Below are 26,025 nucleotides of genomic sequence, written 5' to 3'. Positions count from 1 at the left end.
GATGCTGGTCCCAAATCCTTAATTAATTGAACTGTGGTCTACAATTATCCCTTGGTATTAGAGGCCCAGGAGGAGATTATTATGAATTTATCCAGCTCAATTCAACCCTCAATTGATCGACTTTGGGGCATCAAGTTAAGACACAAATTTTTACAGGAAATACAATGGCAAAATCTCTGGAGACATGTAGCCTACTACACTCACTTTCTATTCGGTAAAGAGAACTGAATTGTCGCCATGTATGGATATGAATAGAGGAATCCCACATTGGGACGTTTGTAGTTCAACACTGACACCTCCTGGGGACAAGTAAAACAAAGTTGCATCTGAATTTACCTCATCAATGCCAGTGAGAAAGAAAGCATACCCTCAATGTATGCAAGCCTTACCAAACCAGTTATCATATAAGAACTTGTTAAATACTGTTAAAATCAGTCCTTAAAACGGCATAAAAAAACACAAAACAACTTTAGTCATACAGGGGGAGTTTGAGATCTATAACCCTGAGAATACATAGGCTACAAGACACATCTCATCATGGCCAGAGGGTTTTATTTGAAGATGTGCAGGACATAATGTGGAGGGATACAGCTGCTTCTCAGGAGCTGGGTGACTACACAGTTCTATAGATTACAGTTAGGCTGCGCACAGATTAGGATTATCAGCACATAAGGAACATGAGGCTGTCATCTCACAGTCAGCTACAAGTGTTAAGCTACATCATGGTGATCTTCGAAGTATCATCTAACATGCATTGAGTATTTTCACATGTATCCTCTAACAGACTAATTGCATTTATTTGCGTATGGTATGTTAGTGTCCAGAGATTGAAGGCAGTTACACTGTGCCGATATCAACAATTTGTCCCAAGGACTGGGTATCTATGGGTAAAACCATGCAGACATTAGTCAATAAAGTCCAGAACAGTAACCTTACTGATATGAACGCAGGTCCTAGTGGATTAAAATGACTCTTGTTGTTTGTTCCCTGGCTCTCTGAAGCTTTCTGAACATAATCCTTGACAAATTAACAGGAAACAAGTAAAGATGAAGGCAGGGAATGTTGTTGACTTGGGTGGAATCATGGAACTTGTGCCTTTTCGCTGTACATTGATAAGATGACGCTGACAATGAGGGGGATGTACACTGGTGGAGTGGTTCTGAAATGCTACATCGATGTGCTAACATGGCTAAAAAATATTCCTTTTGAGGCTTTTTATGCATCTCTGAAAGGACCTGACATTTCTCTGAGGAACACCTGGCACTTCTTTAGTTCTAGTTCTGATTGCACGCTTACAATGCTATGGTTCTATTTGCACATTCCATTTTAAAAATGAAATGTTAAATATGATTTCAATAAAAAATTTGGCACAGAACGGTTAAAAAGGCCACAATGTTTGAGCTAGACAGTAAAGTGGAGCAGCGTCCTAAAGCAACTGTCCAGATTCCAGAAGCAAAGAGGTCTTTTTTTCACAGTAAAACACATTGGTCGTACATTCTGTGTCGACCAACCAAAACGAAAACGAGCTGTTCCATCGGAGGCACAGTCCTGTAAATGTGTACACCAGAGCGGAAGCACAAATGACCAAACCTCTAGAAAGAGACTGACTGCAGACGTGGGGGAAAGCTTGTGGACTTGACTTGATCCGGTATTTAACACATTATTGGTTTGCAAACAGACAGGCAACAGTAGCAACAGACCAGGCTAAAGGGGGGTAAGCACATTTATAATAAAATAAAACCAAGTGTCCCCTGTAAAAAGTATCACATCTTTGCATTCTTCATTCTTTCATATCTAGCATCTGCCGTGCCGTGCCACAACTAAAAAAAACTATATCATAAAAAAATAATCATGGAGCCCAGGTCAGTGGATGGACAGGCAATGCCCAGGCCCCAAGCCTGCTCTGTATGTACAGGACTGGAGGGCCAGCACTATCCAGACACACTGGACAGGACAGAAGACGCTTTATCACCACATTATTCTACAGTCACTTACCCCTGATTTTACCACCAACCCATTCCAGGGACGCATCCCATAATAAGTCAAAATAAGATCAAGTGTAGCATCTTTCTCAAAACGGCGAACGCAAACTTTATCAGCCCTGACGGGATACCGTCGTTGGTTCCTGTCCTTCCTAGCATGACTATATAGTGACAAATATACATCCATGTGAAGGAGTTGTGACGGAGGACCTGGGACATTAATATCTCATCAGTATGTACAGTGGAGGTGAAGGAGGGCACAGTGTTAATAGAAGGGGGGGTTCTCCTCTCTCCGAGGGTCTCCTCTCTGCCAGAGTTGAGGTTAGAGGACCCGGGATCTCTTGCTGGCCAGTGACCCATGCTGACAGACAGACAGAGAGAGAGACAGAGGGAAAAAAGAGAGGGGATTCAGTGAATGAGTGAGACAGAAAGTACGGGAGAGTAGGCCTGAAAACCTGAGAGAGAATACAGTTCAGTTTTGTCAGATTGAAGGTTTTTTACATGTGGTAATGGCGCCATCTAGCTGTACACCGTGATAAACAGGAAAGGTTTTCTGCCATAATGTTAAGACTGGTCGTTTCTTCATCAGAACAGTAAAGACTGAGCAGGTTCTGGTACAGTTATAAGGGTTAAAGACAGGGTTTGTTTCCACGGGGATTTCCTGGCTCTAAATGAGACAGAGGTGGTACCTTAAGTGGGTGACAGATCATAACACTGTGTGTGCGTGTGTGTCTGGGATAATTACATTTGCTACAATAATTAATATTAGGCATACTATGAAAAGTAACGTTTACCGTATTCTACAACGTAAATCACCGGTGAACAAAAAATGCGTAACTGCTACGCAAAATGCGTTTTTTTTGCAGCCGGCTCGGAATTCTCTACTCAGGAAAAATCCGTGTAACAGGGAAGACGGGAGCGTTCCTCGCTTACCTTGGCCTGCTTGTAAAAGTGAGGCGCCAGCTCAACCAACCAGGAGGACTCCACGGCAGTGACATCACGCATGTAATACTTAGCAGTCTGCACCACCTCGTTAAACACCACCCTGGGGATAGAGTGGGGAGAGTTGGGCTTCAGACGCAGGATACACACACCGCAGAGAAAGAGCTCATGAGCTAACAACGATCCTCATAGTACTCCAGTCTGCTTTGGAAAAGCCTTAGACATCAATATGCATTGCATAATACCCCCCGCCATTAAGTTACCACTAACAGCTACGTTTCAGCAGATCAGCAGCTCTCGCACGCACGCACGCACGACTCACCACTTTGGTGCAGTCTCTCCATACAGCACTGAGTTGGGGTGGATGTGAAGCTCGCGGTCGTCTCGTAACGTCCTGAGAGAGGAGAGAGGGAGAGGAGGAGGGAGGGAGGAAAGGGGGGAGAGAGAAAAAGAGTAGAGAGAGAGAGAGAGTAGAGAGAGAGAGAGAGATGTTCACGGCGTTAACGGGGTGAGATTGGTCCGTTGTAGCGTTGTTCAGGGCAGCCGAGGACACGGTGAGCGTGTGGGAGAGTCCCTAGTATGAGGGGTGGCTGAAGAGCGCCCTCACCTGTAGGAACCGGAGTGGTGCATGCGAGCAGCGTTGGAAAAGAACCCGGACACGATGCACCTCAGGATGACATCCGGGTCACCTGCACAACAACAACAACAACAAAGACATAAAGACATGGGAGAGTCGAGAACACACACACACACACACACACACACACACACACACACACACACACACACACAAAGATAAGACGCCAACCTTCGCTGGAGGTGCGCGGCACCTTGAACTTGTTCATGAGTCGTCTGAGCTGCTCTCGTACTGTCATGGCGCGCAGAAGACCCTTGTAGTTCAGGAAGTGTTCCTGACACCACTGGGAGCTCTTCTGGTGCTGGAGAGGAGGGAGGGGAGGAGGGAGAGAGGGAGGGAGGAGGAAAAAGAGACATGACACTCTCTGGTCTAGTCCAACTATGTCACTCTCTGGTCTAGTCCAACTATGTCCCTCTTCGGTCTAGTTCAACTATGTTCCTCTCTGGTCTGGTCCAACTATGTCCCTCTCTGGTCTAGTCCAACTATGTCCCTCTCTGGTCTAGTCCAACTATGTCCCTCTCTGGTCTAGTCCAAGTATGTCCCTCTCTGGTCTAGTCCAAGTATGTCCCTCTCCGGTCTAGTCCAACTATGTCCCTCTCTGGTCTAGTCCAACTATGTCCCTCTCTGGTCTAGTCCAACTATGTCCCTCTCTGGTCTAGTCCAACTATGTCCCTCTCTGGTCTAGTCCAACTATGTCCCTCTCTGGTCTAGTCCAACTCCATCCCAGCCAAGTCAGGTTTTTTTCAGCAGAACTGAAGTGCATTTCCGCTGAGGCGGTCTGAACCTTCCTGTGACCACAGAGACCACCCTTATGCAAAGAAAATATATTCCCCTTATATTAACTGTCAATATATCATAGTATGTAAAATATATGGAAGAAATATACAGAATAATATATGATACATACATTATATATTGCACAATACATAAGGAATTGACGCTTTTCATATATTGCAGTATATTGGAAAATATAACCACTAGTTTTCCATTTATGGAAATGTGTTGTTTGATATATTACATTATATTTTCCAATATATCCCAATATATTGTGGTTTCATAAGGGCAGGTACTCTAGCGACTGTGTGGCCCCCAGGGACCTACCTTGATGAAGGCCTCGTAGACGTTGAGCATGGTGAGATGGTCCCCCTCGGCCACGGCAAACTTCCTGTGTTCACGAGCCTACATGACACACGCACACACGCGCATGCACACACACACACACACATACATACACACACACACACGCGAACAAACACGCAGACACACACAGGAGCAAATTACAGATGCGATGCACAATGGATGCGACTCTCCATCCATCCTCCTCTCCTCCTCAACGTCTCTGCATTACTCACGGCTGCTTTCTTCTGATTGGGCGGCACGACAAATATGTTCTGGATCTGCATCATTGCCGCTATGGTAACTATCTCCTTGGAGCAGCCGAAGTTCCCGGACTCCAGCAGCATCTTGGCGAACATGGGGCTCAGGGGGAACTCGGCCATCCGTAACCCCATGGGGTCAGTCAGGCGGCCGTACTGGTCCAGACCTACACACACACACACACACACACACACACACACAGACACACACACACACACACACAGACACAGACACAGACACAGACACAGACACAGACACACAGACACAGGGGGTCAGTCAAGAGATGACCGTTGGTCCTCGTTGGTCTTGGAGACTTTGGCGACGGCGCGTCCGAAGCTCTTACCCCCCAGGGCGTAGAGCAGCTCCAGAGCCTGGACCATGGCCTGGGCCGGGGGGGGCTGTGCGGGGGAGAGAAGGTCACACTTAAACACGCGCTGACGACGCTTCAGACGACCACATCCTGACTTGACACGGCCGGACTCGACCCGGGACCGACCTGATCGTGTTTACGTCACTGATAATAAGTCATCCAAAGGTTTTAGCCTTGTGAGTAACTATGAGGAAGGTGTGAGTGCGTCAGGGGGAGTGAGTGTGTCAGGGGGAGTGAGTGTTTCAGGGGGTGTGAGTGTGTGTATTAGGGGGTGTGAGTGTGTCAGGGGGTGTGAGTGTGTCAGGGGGTGTGAGTGTGTCAGGGGGTGTGAGTGTGTCAGGGGGAGTGAGTGTGTCAGGGGGTGTGAGTGTGTCAGGGGGTGTGAGTGTGTCAGGGGGTGTGAGTGTGTCAGGGGGTGTGAGTGTGTCAGGGGGAGTGAGTGTGTCAGGGGGTGTGAGTGTGTCAGGGGGTGTGAGTGTGTCAGGGTGTGTGAGTGTGTCAGGGGGTGTGAGTGTGTCAGGGTGTGTGAGTGTGTCAGGGGGAGTGAGTGTGTCAGGGGGGGTGAGTGTGTCAGGAGGAGTGAGTGTGTCAGGGGGAGTGAGTGTGTCAGGGGGAGTGAGTGTGTCAGGGGGAGTGAGTGTGTCAGGGGGAGTGAGTGTGTGTATTAGGGGGTGTGAGTGTGTCAGGGGGTGTGAGTGTGTCAGGGGGTGTGAGTGTGTCAGGGGGTGTGAGTGTGTCAGGGGGAGTGAGTGTGTCAGGGGGTGTGAGTGTGTCAGGGGGTGTGAGTGTGTGTATTAGGGGGCGTGAGTGTGTCAGGGGGAGTGAGTGTGTCAGGGGGAGTGAGTGTGTCAGGGGGGGTGAGTGTGTCAGGGGGTGTGAGTGTGTGTATTAGGGGGTGTGAGTGTGTCAGGGGGGGTGAGTGTGTCAGGGGGAGTGAGTGTGTCAGGGGGTGTGAGTGTGTGTATTAGGGGGTGTGAGTGTGTCAGGGGGGGTGAGTGTGTCAGGGGGAGTGAGTGTGTCAGGGGGAGTGAGTGTGTCAGGGGGTGTGAGTGTGTCAGGGGGTGTGAGTGTGTCAGGGGGGGTGAGTGTGTCAGGGGGGGTGAGTGTGTCAGGGGGGGTGAGTGTGTCAGGGGGTGTGAGTGTGTGTATTAGAGGGTGTGAGTGTGTCAGGGGGAGTGAGTGTGTCATCAGGGGGAGTGAGTGTGTCAGGGGGAGTGAGTGTGTCAGGGGGAGTGAGTGTGTCAGGGGGTGTGAGTGTGTCAGGGGGAGTGAGTGTGTCAGGGGGAGTGAGTGTGTGTATTAGGGGGTGTGAGTGTGTGTATTAGGGGGTGTGAGTGTGTGTATTAGGGGGTGTGAGTGTGTGTATTAGGGGGCGTGAGTGTGTCAGGGGGAGTGAGTGTGTCAGGGGGAGTGAGTGTGTCAGGGGGAGTGAGTGTGTCGGGGGTGTGAGTGTGTGTATTAGGGGGTGTGAGTGTGTCAGGGGGTGATAGTGTGTCAGGGGGAGTGAGTGTATTAGGGGGAGTGAGTGTGTCAGGGGGTGTGAGTGTGTCAGGGGGTGTGAGTGTGTCAGGTGATGTGAGTGTGTCAGGGGGTGTGAGTGTGTCAGGGGGTGTGAGTGTATTAGGGGGTGTGGTTTGTCAGGGGGGGTGAGTGTGTCAGGGGGGGTGAGTGTGTCAGGTGATGTGAGTGTGTCAGGGGGTGTGAGTGTGTCAGGGGGTGTGAGTGTGTCAGGGGGTGTGAGTGTATTAGGGGGAGTGAGTGTGTCAGGGGGTGTGAGTGTGTCAGGGGGTGTGAGTGTATTAGGGGGTGTGGTTTGTCAGGGGGGGTGAGTGTGTCAGGGGGAGTGAGTGTGTCAGGGGGAGTGAGTGTGTCAGGGGGAGTGAGTGTGTCAGGGGGAGTGAGTGTGTCAGGGGGTGTGAGTGTGTCAGGGGGTGTGAGTGTATTAGGGGGTGTGTGTGTGTCAGGGGGAGTGAGTGTGTCAGGGGGAGTGAGTGTGTCAGGGGGAGTGAGTGTGTCAGGGGGAGTGAGTGTGTCAGGGGGAGTGAGTGTGTCAGGGGGAGTGAGTGTGTCAGGGGGTGTGAGTGTGTCAGGGGGTGTGAGTGTGTTGGGGGGTGTGAGTGTGTCAGGGGGGGGTGAGTGTGTCAGGGGGGGTGAGTGTGTCAGGGGGTGTGAGTGTGTCAGGGGGTGTGAGTGTGTCAGGGGGAGTGAGTGTGTGTATTAGGGGGGGTGAGTGTGTCAGGGGGAGTGAGTGTGTGTATTAGAGGGTGTGTGTGTCAGGGGGTGTGAGTGTGTGTATTAGAGGGTGTGAGTGTGTCAGGGGGTGTGAGTGTGTCAGGGGGATTGAGTGTGTCAGGGGGTGTGAGTGTGTGTATTAGGGGGTGTGTGTGTGTCAGGGGGAGTGAGTGTGTGTATTAGGGGGTGTGAGTGTGTGTATTAGGGGGTGTGAGTGTGTGTATTAGGGGGGGTTAGTGTGTGTATTAGGGGGGGTGAGTGTGTCAGGAGGAGTGGGTGTATTAGGGGGTGTGACTCACGGAGAGGAAGCTGAAGCGCAGGACGTTGTCGATGCCCAGAGCCTTCAGCTGCAGGATGACGGGCGCCAGGTTGGTGCGCTGCATCTCTGGCACCGTGGAGGCAGGCAGCTTCTCAAAGTCCTCCTCTGACAAGACACACACACACACACACACACACGCAGGCGCAAACACGCACACACACACACACACACATGAGCAAGCAACTTGATAGACTGCAGGCTGTGCAGGATATAAGAGCAACAACGTAGTACTACACTTCTTCCGCACACACACACACACACACACACACACACACACACACACACACACACACACACACACACACACACACAGACACAGACACACACCAGCAGTGCAGCAGGAGAGAATACTAACAAAGCACAACTTACAGAAATCATGACCCCTGCACACAAATTCACACAAACACAAAAAAAACACACACACACACGCGCACCTACACACACACGCGCACGTACCTGTGTATAGCCTGAAGCACTTCCCGGGGCGGTTGCGCCCCCCCCTCCCTGCCCTCTGACTGGCCGAGGCCTTGGAGATGGGCGTGACCACCAGCGACTCGATGGCGGTGCGGGGGTTGTAGGCCCGCAGCTTCACGAACGCACAGTCGATCACAAACACCACCCCGTTGATGGTGATGGACGTCTCCGCTATGTTAGTGGCCACCACCACCTGGGAGGACACGACGGACGCGTCAAAAAGATCCCTCCATATAACTTGATCTGCTGTAGTACTCTTGTTTATTTGTACTATTGTTTATTGTTTAATCCCCATTAGTTGTTACCGAGGCTGCAGCTACTCTTCCTGGGGTTCATATTAAAAACATCCATGTATACACATGCTTTCACCTACATGCATAAATACATAGAATTACATCTTTAACTTCACCCCCCCCACACACACACACACACACACACACACACACACACACACAATGAGACATTCTGTATAGTTTCACAGAGCTTCTTAAACCCTCTTGATGGGACACGTGTCAGTTTTAGTCCTGTGAACTCAAGTGAAATGAAATGCAGGTACAAGGGCCCGCCGGTACAGACGCACGGACGCGGGTTCACCTTGCGAACGGTAGGGGGCGCTCTCTCGAACACCTTCATCTGCTCCACGTAGGGGAGTCCGGCGTACATGGGCAGCACCCTCAGGTGCCTCTTCAGGCCGTAGCGCGACATGGCCCTCGCCTGCTCCTGGAGGAGAGACACCACCTTCTCCACCTCCTCCTGCAGCACGGAGAACACAGCTACTGCTGCTGTCGCACCAACAAACATCGCCTAACGATTTCCGTATAGCAGATCTAAATTAGGGCTGTCAATTTAACAATTTAATTAATTAGGTGAATTCGTTACGCAAACATTAACGCGTTAAAGATTAGCGCGAATTAAAGGCATTAATTGATTTCTTCCAGCTGTAGGTGGCACAGTTGCCGCATCATTGCCTGATTGAACATTATCGAAGTGACAAACTCAATTTGGACCTGAATGGCCCTGTAGGCTACGTCGTATGTGACACAAAAGCATTTTTGCCTTCAAACAAACTTGTGGAGGTGGATAATCACTTTGCTTTGTCCTCTAAACAGAACGTTTTCCTTCAAAAACCACCAGATGGGACAGTTAAGAGCGTGGTCGTGTGCAATATCTGCAAGAAAGAATTTGTATTCCACCTGAGCAGTTCTACCCGAAAGCATCATCTCAATGCTAAACATGTTAAAGGAGTAGTAAAGGGAAAATGCATGTTTAGCCCTGTTTTAAGGTTACTTATGATCATATACAATGGTTCAGATCAAAGCGTTGACAAAACTAGCACTTTTGAGAAAGTTGATAATCGCTCTACCACCGTTTAGGTCATACAATGGATGTGGGTGGGCACCTTGAAAAATCATTCAAAAACATGTTAAACTCTCGATTTCAAAGACAAGAAGCTCACCGAGGGGGTAATTGGTGTCTGTTGGTGTTCTGACACCAAATTCGCCGCAAAGTATGAATCCTGTAGGGTTTTATTGATCATTTTATGAAATCCATTGACTTGTATTGAAGCGACCGTTGTAGATGTGTAGATCAATCCGCAGAGGGGATTCAGGAAGCGGAACTACTTACGGTAGCTATTGTTATTGTTTATGTTGCTAGGCTACCTAGTTTGCGGAAGTTTACACACGTATGTGCTGCGACTAAATAGTTCTATGCAAAATATTTAAAAAAGCCTTTCCAGATGAATTAGAATCTTACTTTATGGCGAATTATATGTCAGAACGCCAACTACACCTCGGTGAGTTTCTTGTCTTTGAAATCGAGAGTTTAACATGTTTTTTGAATGATTTTTCAAGGTGCACACCCACATCCATTGTATGACCAAAACGGTGGTAGAGCAATTATCAGACTTTCTCAAAAGTGCTAGTTTTGTCAATGTTTTGATCTGAACCATAGTATATGATCATACGTTACCTTAAAACAGGGCTGAACATGCATTTTCCCTTTACTACTCCTTTAACAACTGTCAGCCCCAGTATTAGCAGGTTTCTCCAATCCACACTCACTGAGAACAGGTTCCGAATGAACAATTCTACCTCTGAAAAATTTACCAACTCGATCGCAAAGTAGATAGCTGTGGCCTGCAGGCCAGTTTCAATGGTAGAGGACAAGGGCTTGATGGAGGCATTTCAAATTGCTTCCTCCGATGCAATTTACAAGCCGCCTTCAAGAGGCACCGTAGTTACAGAAATCCACCAGCTGTATGACACGGACTAGACGACAAGGATGGAAGTACTGGCGCGGACCGAATACGCTGCTCTGACCGGGATCACTGGACATCGGTCAGTAATGACAAAGCCACTATAATATAATGTATTTGAATTTAAATATCAGTTGGGGGCTTTTGCCAACAAAAAATGGAGATGCGATCAATTTGTGATTAATTAGATTAATTAGTTATAGATCATGTAATTAATTAGATAATTTTTTTAAGGAATCGAGAGATTTGTGCAGAAGGTTTGTGCCATGCGAACGCCTAATACTGGATTCGTTCCATTTGGCAAGTTCTCAGCAGGACAAGAGAGGGGTGGGAGGAGCTGAGGGAAGTGTTGGAACCGGGCCGCCCACCTGTCCAGTGAGGAAGGCCAGGACATCTCCGTCCTCCTCCGTCTCGTGGATCTTCAGAACCGTCTCCACCGTGGCCTTCACGTAGTCTGGGACCGGGCTGGGGACACAGGGGGGGGTGAGGGGGAGGAGACGCTGGGTCAAGCCCTAAAACCCTCCTCCCCGTGCACAGATCCGAGGGGACTGGACATGTGAGGACAGGGCTGTCCCCGACTGAGTTCTGTGGGTCCAATCAGATTCACCTATTCAAACCAGAGATTTGAGACGATTCGTTCCTCCTTTTTTCCCCGTTATGTCTAACGTTAGGCTGAGGGGAGACCGCGGGAGTCAGGACAGCTGTCAAACTAACTCAAACTCGCAGGCAGCACAATAACAGACGCCTGCTTTTCTTGCTAAACATGAATCATCTAACCCACGTTGTCCATCTACTTCAGATGCCACCATGTTTTTATGCAGTGTTTCCCCATAGCCTACATCAGGGTTGGGCCATTTGACGATAGTCTCCTCAACTGTGCATTTGTGTGTGAATAGGCTCATGAGTTGGGCAGCAGTCAACAAGGAAATGTTTTGGCTGTCACTGAAGCATTTTCACGGACCTTAGAGCTCAATCTGTCTATGGGAGGGGGGGATCCAGTTGATATCTTAGTTAATACAAGTCGATTGATCTAGGAAAGCAGTTTTGTGTTGTGTATATTCCTTTTGGGAATTCCCCGTGATTGCTGGCACACACTAGGCTAGACGCATAGCGGAGGGGAGAGCGGCTCCCTGCCTTCTTCCCTCTACTGCATCAGTCTCCTTTTACTGCACAGCTAATAGCTACGGTAATAGCCTAGGTCTAAAACAAACGATTAGCATGTCCTATATAAACCACAAGGCAGGAGAGTGATCTCAGCCCACCATCTTGAAAGTGGAGCTTCAAGAATCTCAGTCGACTTAAAGGACTATGCTCGTTTTTGACAACCTGGACCTTATTTACGACATATTATAAGAAGTTTGACTCACCCAGATCACTTTTGTGTTGTTCGGAGGCAGGTAGAAGAAATTTAAAATCCAGCGCGAGCCAGTATATCCATGTAATGGCGGCGCACGGGGCATAGGGAATGCAGTTTCTCAAAATCCATTTTCGGCCGCTAAACGGTTGTTTTCATCAATCACATTGCATGAATCGACAGTTGATATTCCTCTACGCGAGCCATTCTTTCGGTTGGTTTTCAAATGGTCTGTAGCCACTGTAATATGATCTTTAGAAGCCTCTCCCCCACTTGCTCCAGCACGCATGCGCACAGGCCAGCGCGCAGCCTGCTATTCTCCGGCTCACGTTCTCTGCGCTACGATCGTAGTTGGTGCCGAGAATATTGTCGTCGTCATTCGTCAGCAACAATCCGATCGTAGCGCAGAGAATGTGAGGGAGCATAGCCAGTGTAAAGATCATATTACAGTGGCTACAGACCACGTATTTGAAAACCGAAAGAATGGCTCGCGTAGAGGAATATCAACTGTCGATTCATGCAATGTGATTGATGAAAACAACCGTTTAGCGGCCGAAAATGGATTTTTAGAAGCTGCATTCCCTTTGCCCCGTGCGCCGCCATTACATGGATATACTGGCTCGCGCTGGATTTTAAATTTCTTCTACCTGCCTCCGAACAACACAAAAGTGATCTGGGTGAGTCAAACTTCTTATAATATGTCGTAAATAAGGTCCAGGTTGTCAAAAACGAGCATAGTCCTTTAAGGGTCTCCGACTGACGATTCGACTCGTCGGCTTTCAGGGGGGGCAGCCCTAGAGAACGGTGTGACGGTTTTGTCCTCGCATGTCTTTCGTCTAATCCGCTGATCTGTGCAGTCCTTCGGGGGTAAGTTACTAAGCGCCGGTCTCCGGACGGAGGGGTTAATCTGGGTCCTGAGCTAAGATGGCCGCCGCGGCCTACCTGACGGTGTAGAACACGTCCACGGGGAAGGTGCGTCCCTCCACCGTCAGAATCCCACACGTGTCCTTGTTGGGATCCCCCGATTCGTTCAGGTTGAAGAACTCTTGGAATTTCTACGGAAGATGAACAAAATCCGAGTTAGTTCTGGACACAGTCAGACGGCGACGCGTCCAATAACGCTCGTCCGCCCGACAAGCCTTGTAGCCAGGACACCTCATCTGCTCGCTCAGGCCCTCAGCCCGTCTCTGTTGTAGAGACAGTATCTTATTCTATACTGCACATATGGATGTATATAGAGCCTGTTATTCCTCTTTTCATGCTACTAACCCCTTATCTAGTGTCTTTTTCGTTACTCTGTACCTAGTGTCTGTTTCTTTCCAGCCTTTCTGTTATTTCAACTACTGAAACGCCTAATTTCCCCCTGGAGGGATCAATAAAGTATCTATTTATCATCCGTCCATTTTAGGGTCGGGGATCAGAGTCACCTTGGCATCCAGAGTGGCGGAGGCTACGATCAGCCTCAGGTCTCTCCTCTTCTTCTGGATCTGATGAAGGACAGGGCGGAGTCAGGAAGCTGGATAGGAATCTGGATAGGAATCTGATTACTTTCTGGACCATGTTTGGTCTATATTGTTGCTATTGTGTGTTTTGTTGATCACTATTGTCCTTATTATTGGTTTTATGCTGTGTTGAAATACATTAGAAGTGCTATACAAATAAGGGTTATTATTATTATTATTATTTGGGGGACAGAATGAGCATAGGGCATGTGTGTCAGGTGAGGTCAGGGGTAGAAACGGCGTTAGAAAGGTCAAGTCCAAATGCACAACAGTGAAAGAGGCGACGGTGACAGATGATGGGAAGCACCTTCTTCAGCAGGCCGATGGCGATGTCCGTGTACAGCGTTCTCTCATGGGCCTCATCCAGCATCACAACACTGGAGGAGAGAGAATCAGCACGTCAGCTGAGCTACAGTATTACAGACTAGGAATGGGACTTTCTGGCAAATCTGCTATTAGAAAATCGCTGGGCAAAAAATCGATTTTTCTTCGATCATTGCTCGTCTGAGCAACTTTTCTGGCCAATAGGGCCTATCCTATTTCTTCATTTTTATTTAGAAATATGAGCATATCGACATGGTCGGGATGGAGACAGGTCGTTTGGTCTATTGACGATAAGTCCTGCCGCGGAAAAAACCCTCTCTGAGGGTATGACATTGCGGGTACACTCAAGTAGGCTACGCATTCGACAGTTTTGCCGTTCCACACAGAACTTTTCGTTGGCTGCGTCAGCCGCTGCGTGTCTGGTCCGGTCGAGTCTCGGTCTCGCCTGACCTCCCGCGCCGCGTAAACGACGGCTACTACTTATCCTAGGTTACAGTACTCAAACTGTCTTCCGCGCGTGCCTTTCTCTCTCGTCTCGCGGAGTCTTGCGCCGCGAAAAACAAGGCAACTAGTTTTTATAAGACAAGATGAACAAACGATTATCAAATTATAAAATCGATTTAATGACTATTTGATTTTTCGAAGATCATGTCCCATCCCTACTACAGACATGGCCTCGCACACCAAACTACTGGTATACGTCAAGACAGGTGCTTTAGGAAAAATAGTTTGATTCGATTTAATCTGTTAGACACAGCTGCTGAAATAGGGTCTGGGCCTTGATAAGAGACTACCGAGAAGTTAGCTGTTAGACACAAACCAAAGAGTTTTTGTTTTTGGTTCAGTTTGATCCCTCAAGGTAGCACTGACCTGTATTTCTTCAAGAGCGGATCAGCCATCATCTCTCGGACCAGCATGCCGTCCGTCAGGAACTGAGACACACAAAGACGAGCGCACACTTCAGGAAAACAACCGATGCAGCAGAACAAACAAAAAAAGTGGGGATCCCACACAAATATGGGTACCTTGATACGTGTGGCGTGGGGGTCGGAGCAGTCGTCGAAGCGGATGGTGTAGCCCACCTCGTGTCCCAACAGGGCTCCGCGCTCCTCTGCCACGCGATTGGACACCTATCAGAGAGAGAGAGGGTGTGATCTCACCCAATCGCAGAGGACACACACAGGTGGAGAAACACAATTGTGGGGGGGGGGGCGTCTGTGGCCCAGGAGGTAGAGCGGGTCGTCCAATGATCTTAGGGTCGGTGGTTCGAATCCCGGCTCCTCCTGTCCACATGTCGAAGTGTCCTTGGGCAAGACACTGAGCCCCAAATTGCTCCCAATGACCAGGCTAGCACCTTGCATGGCAGCTGCCATCATCAGTGTCAACACTACTTTTTGTTGGAAGACAGCTGTCACAATATAGACATTTGAATAACTTAAAAAACTTTAAGTCCCTGAAGGTGCACTTAATCCTCTTTAGCGGGGGAAAGATAACATTTTGTGCTAGTGTTGCAGTTTTCTGAGTGGAGTCAGGGGGGTGAAGGCAGGACTTAAGCAGTGGGTGAGAGGAGAAGACTTACTGATACAGCAGCCACTCGACGAGGCTGTGTCACCCCAATCACCTTCCCCTCCGCTGCCCAACCAGCCTCCAGCAAGTACTGAGGGGGAAGAGAGAGAGAGGGAGAGAGAGAGAGAGAGGGAGGGAGAGAGATATATGGGGGAAGAGAGAGATAGGGAGAAAGAGGGAGAGAGAGAGAGAGAGAGAGAGAGAGAGAGAGAGAAAGATAGAAACAGAGAGATGTGGTGTGTGAATAAGGGGAACAGAGGAGAGAGAGCATTAGAGGGACAGTTATAATAAAAATAAGATGAAAGGAAGAGAGACATGACATCCGTGAGAGTAGAGAACACAAGAGTGAGAAGGAGGGAGACACGTGAATTAAGCCCCAGTTGATTTGCTCCAAACTCTGCTAAGAGGAGGCAACGAAGCATCTAGAGAAGGTCACTCCCTCACTATGGGAATTCGACCACGTGAAGAGTGCTGCAATGTCCTGCCTTGTAGCTACTCTGCATAGTGCACATTTAACCTTGACCATTTCTGGGGGTTTGTGGTGTCCTTATTCCTGGATTTGTCAGACGATACAGTTAGCACGTACAATGAGATGCTCGATAAATCTCTCGACATGGAATTCATGTGCTGCGATGCCTGCAGTATTTAATAAGCAGAATGAAGTGCGATGTTTCCCTCGCAAAATCCAAGTCACCACTATATGATACCATCCAGGACATCCGACTGGTCAGTCATTCTCCTCCATTGCTCCGCTAAGGACATCGCAACAGAACAAACACAAATAAGCATATGATGCAATACGAGTCAAAACACACCTGAGGGATCTGTGTAGTCTTTCCACATCCTGTCTCTCCGACAATGATGATCGTCTGGTAGCTCTCCACCAAGTACAGTATGTTGTTTCTGTGCTGGAAACACAACAGTTCACACATTATGGCAAAGGGTTCCACTCCATACATCTAGAAGTGTATGACATGGCATCAGTGTTGCCAGGGGTTTCACTAAAAGGAATTTGGCAGGTGAGCCCGACTCATGAAACAGGTGAGCAGATAGATCACGTGACCTCCTAAGCCTGGAGGTGAAGGAGCCCATCTTCTGTGGGCTACCAACAATTCTGTCTCCTGAAGCAGGGAACAGTAGGCTACATGCACTGTATGCTCCCAGAGTAACTCTAATTTAACCCCTGATTTCACCTGTTTGCATATGAGGAAGGGACAGGAGCTATGGAAATAAGTGGTGTTGATTGAGGCGGTCTTAAATCGCATGCGTGTTGGCTGTATGACAGGAGATGGGAGCAACCTTAAAAACCGGCAGCTTCTGACGTTGCTTCTCGATGGACAGCTGGGTGTGCGGGTTGAAGATGACAGGGGAGCCGGTGGTCTCGGTAGTGAGCTCCCGTTCTTCAGAGATCCCCGGTGCCTCCGACCCTGAGGACAGATGAAGGGGAGGAGGAGGAGGATGGCGTGCATGCCACGTAGAATTGTATTAGAATTGAACGTGTACTTCTATGCTCACAGCTGGAGATGTTCAAGAGCTATTCGAGCCAGCGGGGGGGTATATCTAGCTAACGTTAGCTGTACAGTATTCATAAGTTGCAGTCAGTTCATGCAGCTGACCGGATCCTGGCTGTGGGTGTTTCACCCATGGATGTAGCAGGTTTCCCCTAGCGTTAAATGTTTGGACACGTGAAGGGTGGCGAAGCGACAGTATGCCGGATACGTTCAAATGACCAAGTTAGAGATAAATGATAACTATTAGCAGGCAAAGCCATACTGTTAATAGTGGGCTGTTCGTCCCTTTGCAGTTTCTTTTATTGATCGATATCATGGGAATGATAGGACTGACAGCAGCTAACGTTAGTCTAGCTAACATAACGCAGAGCCGAACAGACGCGCTGGATAAACAGTACAATACATGCAGCATTTCACGTGTATTCTTTTGTAAACCTCCGATGATTGCAAACAATTATATCTGCATAATAATATTTAATTTGAATACTAACCCGGTTTCCAAAATTTCATCGTGGAGTGCACGGAGTGGGGATCCGCCATCATGGCTTTTACGTCACGAAGTTTCGCTTCTCTTTTTTTCCCCCAGGTTTGACGTCATGACAGGGTTTCTTCGGCTGCGTTCATCAGTGTCCTTACCTTCCCCTTCTCCTTCCAGGGAAAAATACTTTTGCTGTCCCGTAAATTACATGTATATTGTATAGAGTGGGTTATATCTTCGTCCACGTAGAGCTAAAACAAAAATATAGCTTCCAATATAACTAATCACTGTGGCATAGGGTCTTGAACATCAATGAGTTGGTAAGGTTATTATTGATCCAAGGGCAATTGAGCATGACACTAGTACACAGCATCTAATTGGAAATGGAGGCTAAACAAAGCCCATGTTTAATGATTCCCAAAAGTTTTCAATCAGAAAATACAATCCTCTCAAAAGCCATTTGTGTTCCTGTACATTAGTGTCATTACAGCCATCTTGCAAGAAAATCATTTAATTTAATTCACTACAAAATACTGAGAGGTATGTTACATCAAACAAGATATAACACAGCAGTACAAATAAATCAGTTTAATACAATGCAGATTTGATAAAAGGGACATTGTACAGAATTTACATACATGTTTAAATTAATATCAGAACAATAGGTAAGACTATTTGATCTGGAAGCTATGACTGAAGGAAAACAAAACAAAAAGTTAAATTAAAATTGTATTTGACTGCTAGATGCAATGACAAAGAAAAACTAGGAACAACAAATCTTGGCAGTGCACAGAACAGTTTTAGCTTTGAAATTGGACATATGCGCCCCATACCAACACAAACACATTTCCGTTCTACTCTCCTGGAAAAATGTCAGGCATCTGGTGTAAGTGGGCCAAGTGAGTGAAGCCAAAATGACCAGTTTGTGTAGTCTCTGCTGACCATAGAGAACAGTGCAATAACTCAGAGGGTGTGGTATATCGCCAATATACCACGGGTTGTGCTGTGGTCATTGGCGTGAGGCGCAGCCCTAATCCTCCGTGCTCAGCTGCGCCTCGTGCTTATGACCCCAGTCCAACCCATGGTGTACTGGCGATATACCACACCCCGTTATGAATTACTGCTTCATATATATAGTACTGATCGATTTATCAGTGATGCACTCAAGAGAGGGATGGATGAATGCATTTATAAAGGTTGCATCTCAACAGTGTAAAACGCCTTATTCTTTCAAGAAGACCTTAAGAGACAGAAGAGACTGTGACAGACTGTCATTAATTCAGATTAGTGCAGATGGAAGTGTGACGACAAAGGCTTTAAAATCCTGCCTCTCATCAGTGGTGATAATAGTTCAACTATGTTTTTCTATTTCAGTCAAGTTTGCTCAGCTATAATGGGAAGGAAGTAGGGATTAATGCATTTTAAGTATTTGAACGGTCAAAAAGAGGTAGCCTAAAGACTATTGAGACACGTTTTAACTGGGTCATTAGGATGGTCTTACAGGGTCTTTAATTTCAAACTACAGTTCCCACAATGCACTGCATACCGAGAAGTCCTGTGATGGGTGGCGTCCCCCAAGACGCCATGGAGTTCTATGCACTTCATATCTTGACGTTTTATCTCAACAGAAATGTCCATAACAAATCCAATGGGTACCTCTCAGCTCCTCAGTCATAATGTAGCGCTGTGTAAAATATTATCCACACCACCTGATGGGGGACAGAGACAGAAAAACATGAATTTCTAGAACTTTATCACATCATACATTCCTTGAGACATTGACACATATGGTTTTATGGAACACTTATGGAAAACACTGAAATCATGAGCATTGCACGAATCATTGTGATTGTTGTTGTTGTGTATTGTGAAACATCCATTGAATGATGGAAGTATCAAATGTACCCTTTTTTTTTTTTTTTTTTTTTTTTTTTTTTAAAGAGTTAACCAAACCTGGTGGTAAAGACTGAGCTATGCTTTGGCTTCTCCGGTCAACACTACATTCCCTGATCACACAAACTCATAAAGACCATAGCTGCTGGAATCAAGTGTTACTGCTGGCCTGGAACAGAAGCCTGTACCCACTGTGGCCGAGCCAAGAGACCCCCTCAGGAGCGTTCCAGAAAGACAGATTGAGAAATACAGACATTTCTGCAATTATCTGTCAGGATACATCAGTTTTAGAGAGGGACTGTCCTGCCAAATAGTGTTCGGTTGCCAAAATGTGTCCAGGTGATGTCATCGGAATGTCGTTGTTATACCAATGTGACATTCTTGAGCAGCGTTCACACGTTTACCTCAAAGTTGTGATTTAACGGAGACAGGATTACTACTGCTACATCAGATAACAACACATATTTTTAGTTATACTACTGTGTTCTTATATTTTTTTGATTTTAGATTGTTCTAGATTTATTTTGAATTAACTTGCTAGTTGAACAGGAAGTGGTGTAGGCTGGTCGGTTGTCCAGTAGGGATGCAGAATATTCACATTTTTGAATACTCGTGCCAGGCTCCAAATTTGATTTTCAGTCGATTTTTTTAATGAATGGTTTAGCTACAACCAAAATACCAGGAAATACCGGTACTATCAGATTATTTATTTAAACCAGTATGAATATTACTTGTATATAAATTAGGCTATCGAATAACATTATGAATCATTCATTTGATCTGGCTCCGAGACAGAGCATCTACAGTTGGCTGATCATATATTGAGAAAGAGAGAGAGAGAGAGAGAGAGAGAGAGAGAGAGAGAGAGAGAGAGAGAGAGAAACAGAGATGGGGGAGTGAACAGAGGAGAGAGAGCATTAGAAGGACAGTAATAAGAAAAGTAAGATGAAATGAAGAGACATGCATATCCGTGAGAGTAGAGAACAAGTGAGAAGGAGGGAGGAGAGAGAGAGAGAGAGGGGTAGGCCTTTTATTTGCACTTCATGTAAAAAAGATTCTGCATGTAAAAAATAAAAATTGGGATGTTATATGTTTAAGGAAATTATACCAATACATTGCTGAATGCCTTTAGAATATTTGAATATTCGGTCTAAAGAACAGATGAATATTCAAAAGTGATTTTGGTCAATCATGCACATCCCTACTGACCAGCTGAATTTATTAGTTAATTTATTATTAGTAGTTTATTTATTGGTTTGTTTGTTGGTTAGCAGGATTATGCAAAAACTACCAGACCGATTTTTATGAAACAGCCATATCTCGACGTGGATTTCTAATAGTAATTTCTAGTTGCAAATCAAACATAAAAAGTGGCTCTACACACACACTGTACAGTATAGCTACAGTAAAAATAGTGTATTATAAAATTATTAATTTTGGCTACAATATTACGACTCTACAACAAGCTACAGTGAGAGAGCAATGTCAGGAAAGCTAGCACGTCATGTTGACATAGCAACGACATTCCAATGACATCACCCAGACATTTTGGCATGACAGCACTTTAAGAAGAAATAAGTGCGCGGAAATCATGCCCGATTCAACCAACAGGTGTCTCATCAAGTGCTATTTGGGAAGGAGGACCACCAATGCCTTCAGTAAAGTCATGCAAAACACTGGATTCAAGAATTGAGTCGGTGCCACTTTCCCCTTGTAACCAAAATCAACTGATCAACCAGAGTGAATAACTACTTATTAATCCATCATACAAATCAACTATAGATATAACCATATAGCAAATCTCAGTATTTGACCCAAGTTAGCCCGAGAGATAGCAGGTTACACATGCGGGATTCGTTGGTTTCTGACCCAGCTTCTCTCTGGAACCCACAAATTCAGACTTGACTAACGATCTTGCGAATTTAGCCTGAAGTTGTTTTAATCCCCTATTCCTTACCAAAAATAGAGCAAAGGATGTCATGAATCCCTCTTTGGTGAGCTCCCATGTGCCCCCATACTCCTCCTCGTCCACCTGCTGGAAGCTGCTGAAGTACACATACAGGACTCCAGCATTGATGATGCAGAATCTGGAGGGGAAAACATTGATTATCAATCATCTTTCATTCATACAGTCAATTAAGACCCGTTTCCTATTTACAATGTCAACCTGTGCAAAACACACAATCAAATTGATCAAACACAAAATATAAAGTCTGTCCGAGAAGGGACATCAGTTCAAGAGGCAGAGGAGAAACGTACAATTGTAATTTAGAATTAGAATCTCAGAAAGGCTGTGTTTAAAGGATTGACAGTGTAACCCATAGGTTTGGGCATGCCCAGGGTGATAGAAACCGGGTCTCGCGGGTCAGGACCCAACAGGGACGTCCCTCTTAAGCCCAGTTCACATACAAGATTCGCAACGCGACAAAACCGTTTTAGAATGTTGCAGAGGAACATTGCAGCGGTGTGAATTACCCCGTCGCAGGTCGGCTGAAGCCGGCTGATTTTGTCTCAAGAGATTAGATTTGTCCAATTGCAAGCAACAAGTTTTAGAACGTACCATAATGTCAGGGCCATTGTTACGATTTTCTAACCAATCAGCGACTGAACAATCTGTGCCCGTGGCGTGGGCTGGCGCGAGCGTGTACACAACAATGTGTCAGGCTCTCTGGGTTCACGCGAGGGCTAGTAGGCTACCGGTTAGTTAGTAACCAGTAACGGCTAGTTCATGTTAACGAGAGGCTACTGTACATTGATTTTAGAACAGAAAAGGCAGACGGTCGCGGTATAGAATAAACAAATGCGGAAAAAATATAATAATAACGGGTTGCTGGATAAGGAAATAAGTTGAGTGACAAGAGCCGTTGTTATGGAAACGGTAAACGCTTGTTGCTTTGGTGTGAATAGTTCCGTTTTTAGAATGTTGCAAAGCACAGTTTTGGGTTACTGTTGCAGGTGGTTGCAAGTTGCAACCAGTCTGGTTGTGAATCTTGTATGTGAACTGGGCTTTAGAAGAACTGTCAGTGCTCCTATGAGGAGTGAGTTTCACCAGCCACTCCACATTTTACTCGGTTACAACTGGATTTACAGTAAAGATATATAGATGGATGGATACAATAGATAGACAGACAGACAGACAGACAGATACCAACCATCAGTGTGTTTTACAGTAAAGATATATAGATTAGGGCTGCTCGATTAATCGGATTTTAATCTAGATTAAGATTTGGGCTGTCAACGATCATTAAAACAACATAATCGCCATACAACGATTTTGCACAAATCAAGCACACCCTACACTGTAGAGCTATACTGTGCTTGACTCCTCCTCCAAAGCCCCAAAACAAACACTTTAGTTCAAAGCGAGACAAGTTGTCAAGCGAGGCGCACGCATGGTCCTCTCGAACAAAACGCGACAAGAAGAAGATTATGGCAGCAGAAAGAGAGGTGGACAAGAGAACTAAAACAACGTCAGTGGTGTGGAAACACTATGGGTTTGCAGAGACAGATTTGGACCAAGTTGACACGGTGTGTAAAATTTGCTACGCAGTCGTAGCTGCCCCTCAAAGCAGCCCTTCTCAGTCCCGTTGTCGCATTCCGCTCGCTCATGCCAGACAACAGTCCTTTGCTAGTCCATTCACTTTGCCGTCAAAATAAATCGGTGTCGGCCTATTTAGGAGAGGCGCTCATATTTACAAGTGTCAGATAAACATGAAACTTCACTTACCTAAGCAAAGGGGTCTATATAAACAAATGCTGGGTTTTGAAGCCTCGGCGCTACCATTAAATAACTTATTTAGACGTTCTGTCCTAGTGAAATTATTTTTCTGAGGTAGTCTTCTTCTGTGGTGGTGGCGGTGCTTTGAAGCTTCTTTATTTATCAGTTTTGGCACTTTTATTTATTTATTTATTTATCAAGGTCAAGGTTCACTATTTGTCTCCCATGGGAGAAATGTATCTAATCCAAAGAACATTGTTAAAAAGAAAAGCCACTGTCAACATTTTAATAAATTAATTGTTATCAAAGTCAATGTATAATTTGATTTAAGAAAATTTTAAAACTTTTGATTTAAAAAAAAATGTCAATGAATAATCGTGTGAAATAATCGTGATCTCAATATCAATCAAAATAATCGTGATCATGATTTGTGCCATAATCGAGCAGCCCTAATATAGATGGATGGATGGATGGATACAATAGACAGACAGACAGACAGACAGACAGACAGACAGACAGACAGGCAGACAGGCAGACAGGCAGACAGACAGACAGACAGATACCAACCATCAGTGTGTTTTGGAGTGTTTCACTAATTTGCAGGAAAAAAGTGAAAAGCATTCCTACCAAACGCAGCATTACACTGGGACTGGCCAGATGAATATACCGTAAAAGTTCAATTAAAAGCCGAGTCCCAAAGAGACGCCCATCCCTTTTATTCGCTGGGTCTGGCTACACGTTTTGATAAATAAGCCTTGGCTTAAAAGCCTGGGCTATTAAAGTTTTACGGTAGGCACCAGATCTCGGGTGTTTTTAGTAATCGGTTGGGAATCTTAATGATATGCGGTTAAGGGGGTCTTGCCGTATAAAAATGTGAGCTGATGTATTTGTTGTCGGGTGTTCAGGGAGGCCAGTGAATTGCAGGGTAATTGTTGTGCTACCTGGTTGTTGTGTAGAGTCAGTGAGTGTTTAAGGTCACTTACATGGCGATGCCAAGAAAGCCCTTCAGTGGTGCAACACCCCATATCACCCCAAGGATGATAGCAATGATTTGTCGAAACCAGTAGATCACATCTAAAAACTCGTCCTGTTCAAGAAGAAAGGAAACAACATTGATAGGTTATAAACCATGGCATAACAAGAATTTGCATCAATAAAAGTATTGATACCAGTGTATTCTTAACTCCCCTGCAAAATACGTGTGTTCAGTAAGAAAATTACATAAACCCTGAATCGACCATGTACAGTACTCCCCCAAAAAGTAGGAAACCCTGTGTTTAGAATAAGCAAAGCCTAAAAGAAGCTTTTATGGTCTAAATCCTAGCCAACAAGCCTTTGTTGTTAGTAAGGAGAGAGGAGTTAATCGTGCAGCGAAGGATCATTCTGGAGACCACGACAACCCCCATACCGAGCATCTGTCGCAAGGTAACCCGACAGGCAGGCAGCAGCAGGTAGTGTGCATGCATAGCTCACGTTAGCTCGCTAGATTCTCAATAGCACAGCTGAGCATAGCGAGTTCGTGAGAAACAGCAATTTGATTCACAGCCTCCGACCTTGCGAATAGTCTAACGTCACCGAGTCTCGTTTAACCTCACATATTAACGTTAACTTTACTAACTTAAAACGTTAGCTAGCTACTAATCACGGCGGAGCTAACCAGCTAGCTAGACACCTTGTATCAACCCATCAAGCAAGCGAGGGACTTGGTAAAAAAAGAGAGAGAGAGATGCACAGTATGCACACTTCAGCTACAAACACAAATCAGAAGATCAGTGAAGGTTTGCTCAGAAGACATCACCGACCTTCTCCTCCCAGACAGCGCTGCCGTTGAAGGCTTTGCTCCATGTGGACTGCTTCACTCCCCCATTGACCAGATGAACTTCTTCTTTCCTCTTGGAACTGTTCGTCATTCTTTGTTTTGATCGCCGGATTCAGGACACGCTAGGTGAAGCTTCACTCGGTGTTTTATCGCTGAATGTATTGCACGAAGCCCGCTGTTGCTTTCTGTCGATAATAATCAGAAATAGTTGGTGGTATTAGTGACATATACGCGCTGCTGATCTGACAGATTGCAGCCAAGGAGAATGTGAGCCGACTGGGCATGCGCAATAGCGATTTGACCCTGCTTGAACAGCCAATGACAGACTGCGACGTTCACAGGCTGGCCGGCTGGCTCGGTCGAGAGCAACCCTTTTACGAACAGCGCCATCGAGAGTTGGGGTCATGACATTGCGCTTTCTTTCTTTTTTCTTCCTCTGCAGATGACAATTTGAGCCTACTCTATGCTATGTCGGTATGTATTCCGGCATTGTACTTTATATTTTTAATAATTTGAAATTACAGTATGTTTACTTGTACTTGTACGTTGTCAATAGGTACCTTTTGAACAATAGTCCATAACAGTTAGTTCAGCAGTATTTATAAGACCTCTGGTCTAGATGCCATTTACAATACCTGCTATTGCATAGAAGTGCAAGATATCAAATTCCAGTCTATTTAATTTGTGCAGCTAATAATGAAATAATATGCTGTCCATATAGGTTTGTGAAGTTACATGATCTTTAACATCTATAACATCACAACAGCTATACAATGCCCTTGTCTCTGTGTTGGATAACATCAGCCAATCAAGTGCATGTGTTTACTGTTTACAGGGATACACACAAACAGTGCGTGTCAATCAATAAGAATAAAACAATCTGAAAATAAAATTACTAAGAGGGAGAGACTCAGTTAAAGACAAACTTTGGAAAAAACATGCAGAAGTACAGAACGTGTCGACAGAAATAGTCAGCAATGTGGTTTGTGCATTGGACAAAGATCTACAGTACAGGATGACTACTACATCTGTGTCATCGGTGTTTTGTGGTGTATGTGGACCCAGATAACTAGATAACAGTGGAATGCAGGCTGCAGCAAGGTTTCATCACTGAACAACTTCTGCTTCTCATCCGCCACCACAATAATACCCATTCAAACCACAGCACCAATCTGAAGGTGTGAATGCACGTGTTTGTGTGTGTGTGTGTGTGTGTGTATGTGCCCTGTGTGAGTGTGCCTCATACCTCCTTGGTGTGTAGATACATTCA

General features: G+C 46.0%; 2 protein-coding genes across 2 annotated transcripts; both read right to left on the bottom strand.

Moving 5' to 3' along the window:
- Positions 1-555: 555 nt before the first annotated feature.
- On the bottom strand, positions 556-17,393 carry dhx35 (DEAH-box helicase 35). The gene is made up of 21 exons (XM_084446022.1): positions 17,339-17,393; positions 16,636-16,763; positions 16,152-16,244; positions 15,350-15,427; positions 14,796-14,900; positions 14,641-14,702; positions 13,754-13,823; positions 13,372-13,431; positions 12,887-12,999; positions 10,959-11,055; positions 8,928-9,086; positions 8,316-8,526; positions 7,840-7,964; positions 5,282-5,336; positions 4,914-5,104; positions 4,663-4,740; positions 3,733-3,862; positions 3,532-3,613; positions 3,247-3,318; positions 2,916-3,027; positions 556-2,343 (listed from the first exon to the last, which is right to left on the bottom strand). The coding sequence occupies exons 1-21, from the start codon at positions 17,388-17,390 to the stop codon at positions 2,305-2,307; spliced, it is 2,112 nt and encodes a 703-aa protein (XP_084302148.1). The 5' UTR covers positions 17,391-17,393; the 3' UTR covers positions 556-2,304.
- Positions 17,394-17,749: 356 nt separating this feature from the next.
- rab5if (RAB5 interacting factor) lies at positions 17,750-25,005 on the bottom strand. The gene is made up of 4 exons (XM_084445938.1): positions 24,739-25,005; positions 23,920-24,023; positions 21,176-21,305; positions 17,750-19,034 (listed from the first exon to the last, which is right to left on the bottom strand). The coding sequence occupies exons 1-4, from the start codon at positions 24,844-24,846 to the stop codon at positions 18,993-18,995; spliced, it is 384 nt and encodes a 127-aa protein (XP_084302064.1). The 5' UTR covers positions 24,847-25,005; the 3' UTR covers positions 17,750-18,992.
- Positions 25,006-26,025: the final 1,020 nt, after the last annotated feature.

Source organism: Borostomias antarcticus, assembly GCF_949987555.1.
Source record: "Borostomias antarcticus genome assembly, chromosome: 11".
NCBI classification, from domain to species: Eukaryota; Metazoa; Chordata; class Actinopteri; order Stomiiformes; family Stomiidae; genus Borostomias; species Borostomias antarcticus.
The sequence above is the reverse complement of the archived record's forward strand: the minus strand, read 5'-3'. Positions and strand labels throughout refer to the sequence as shown.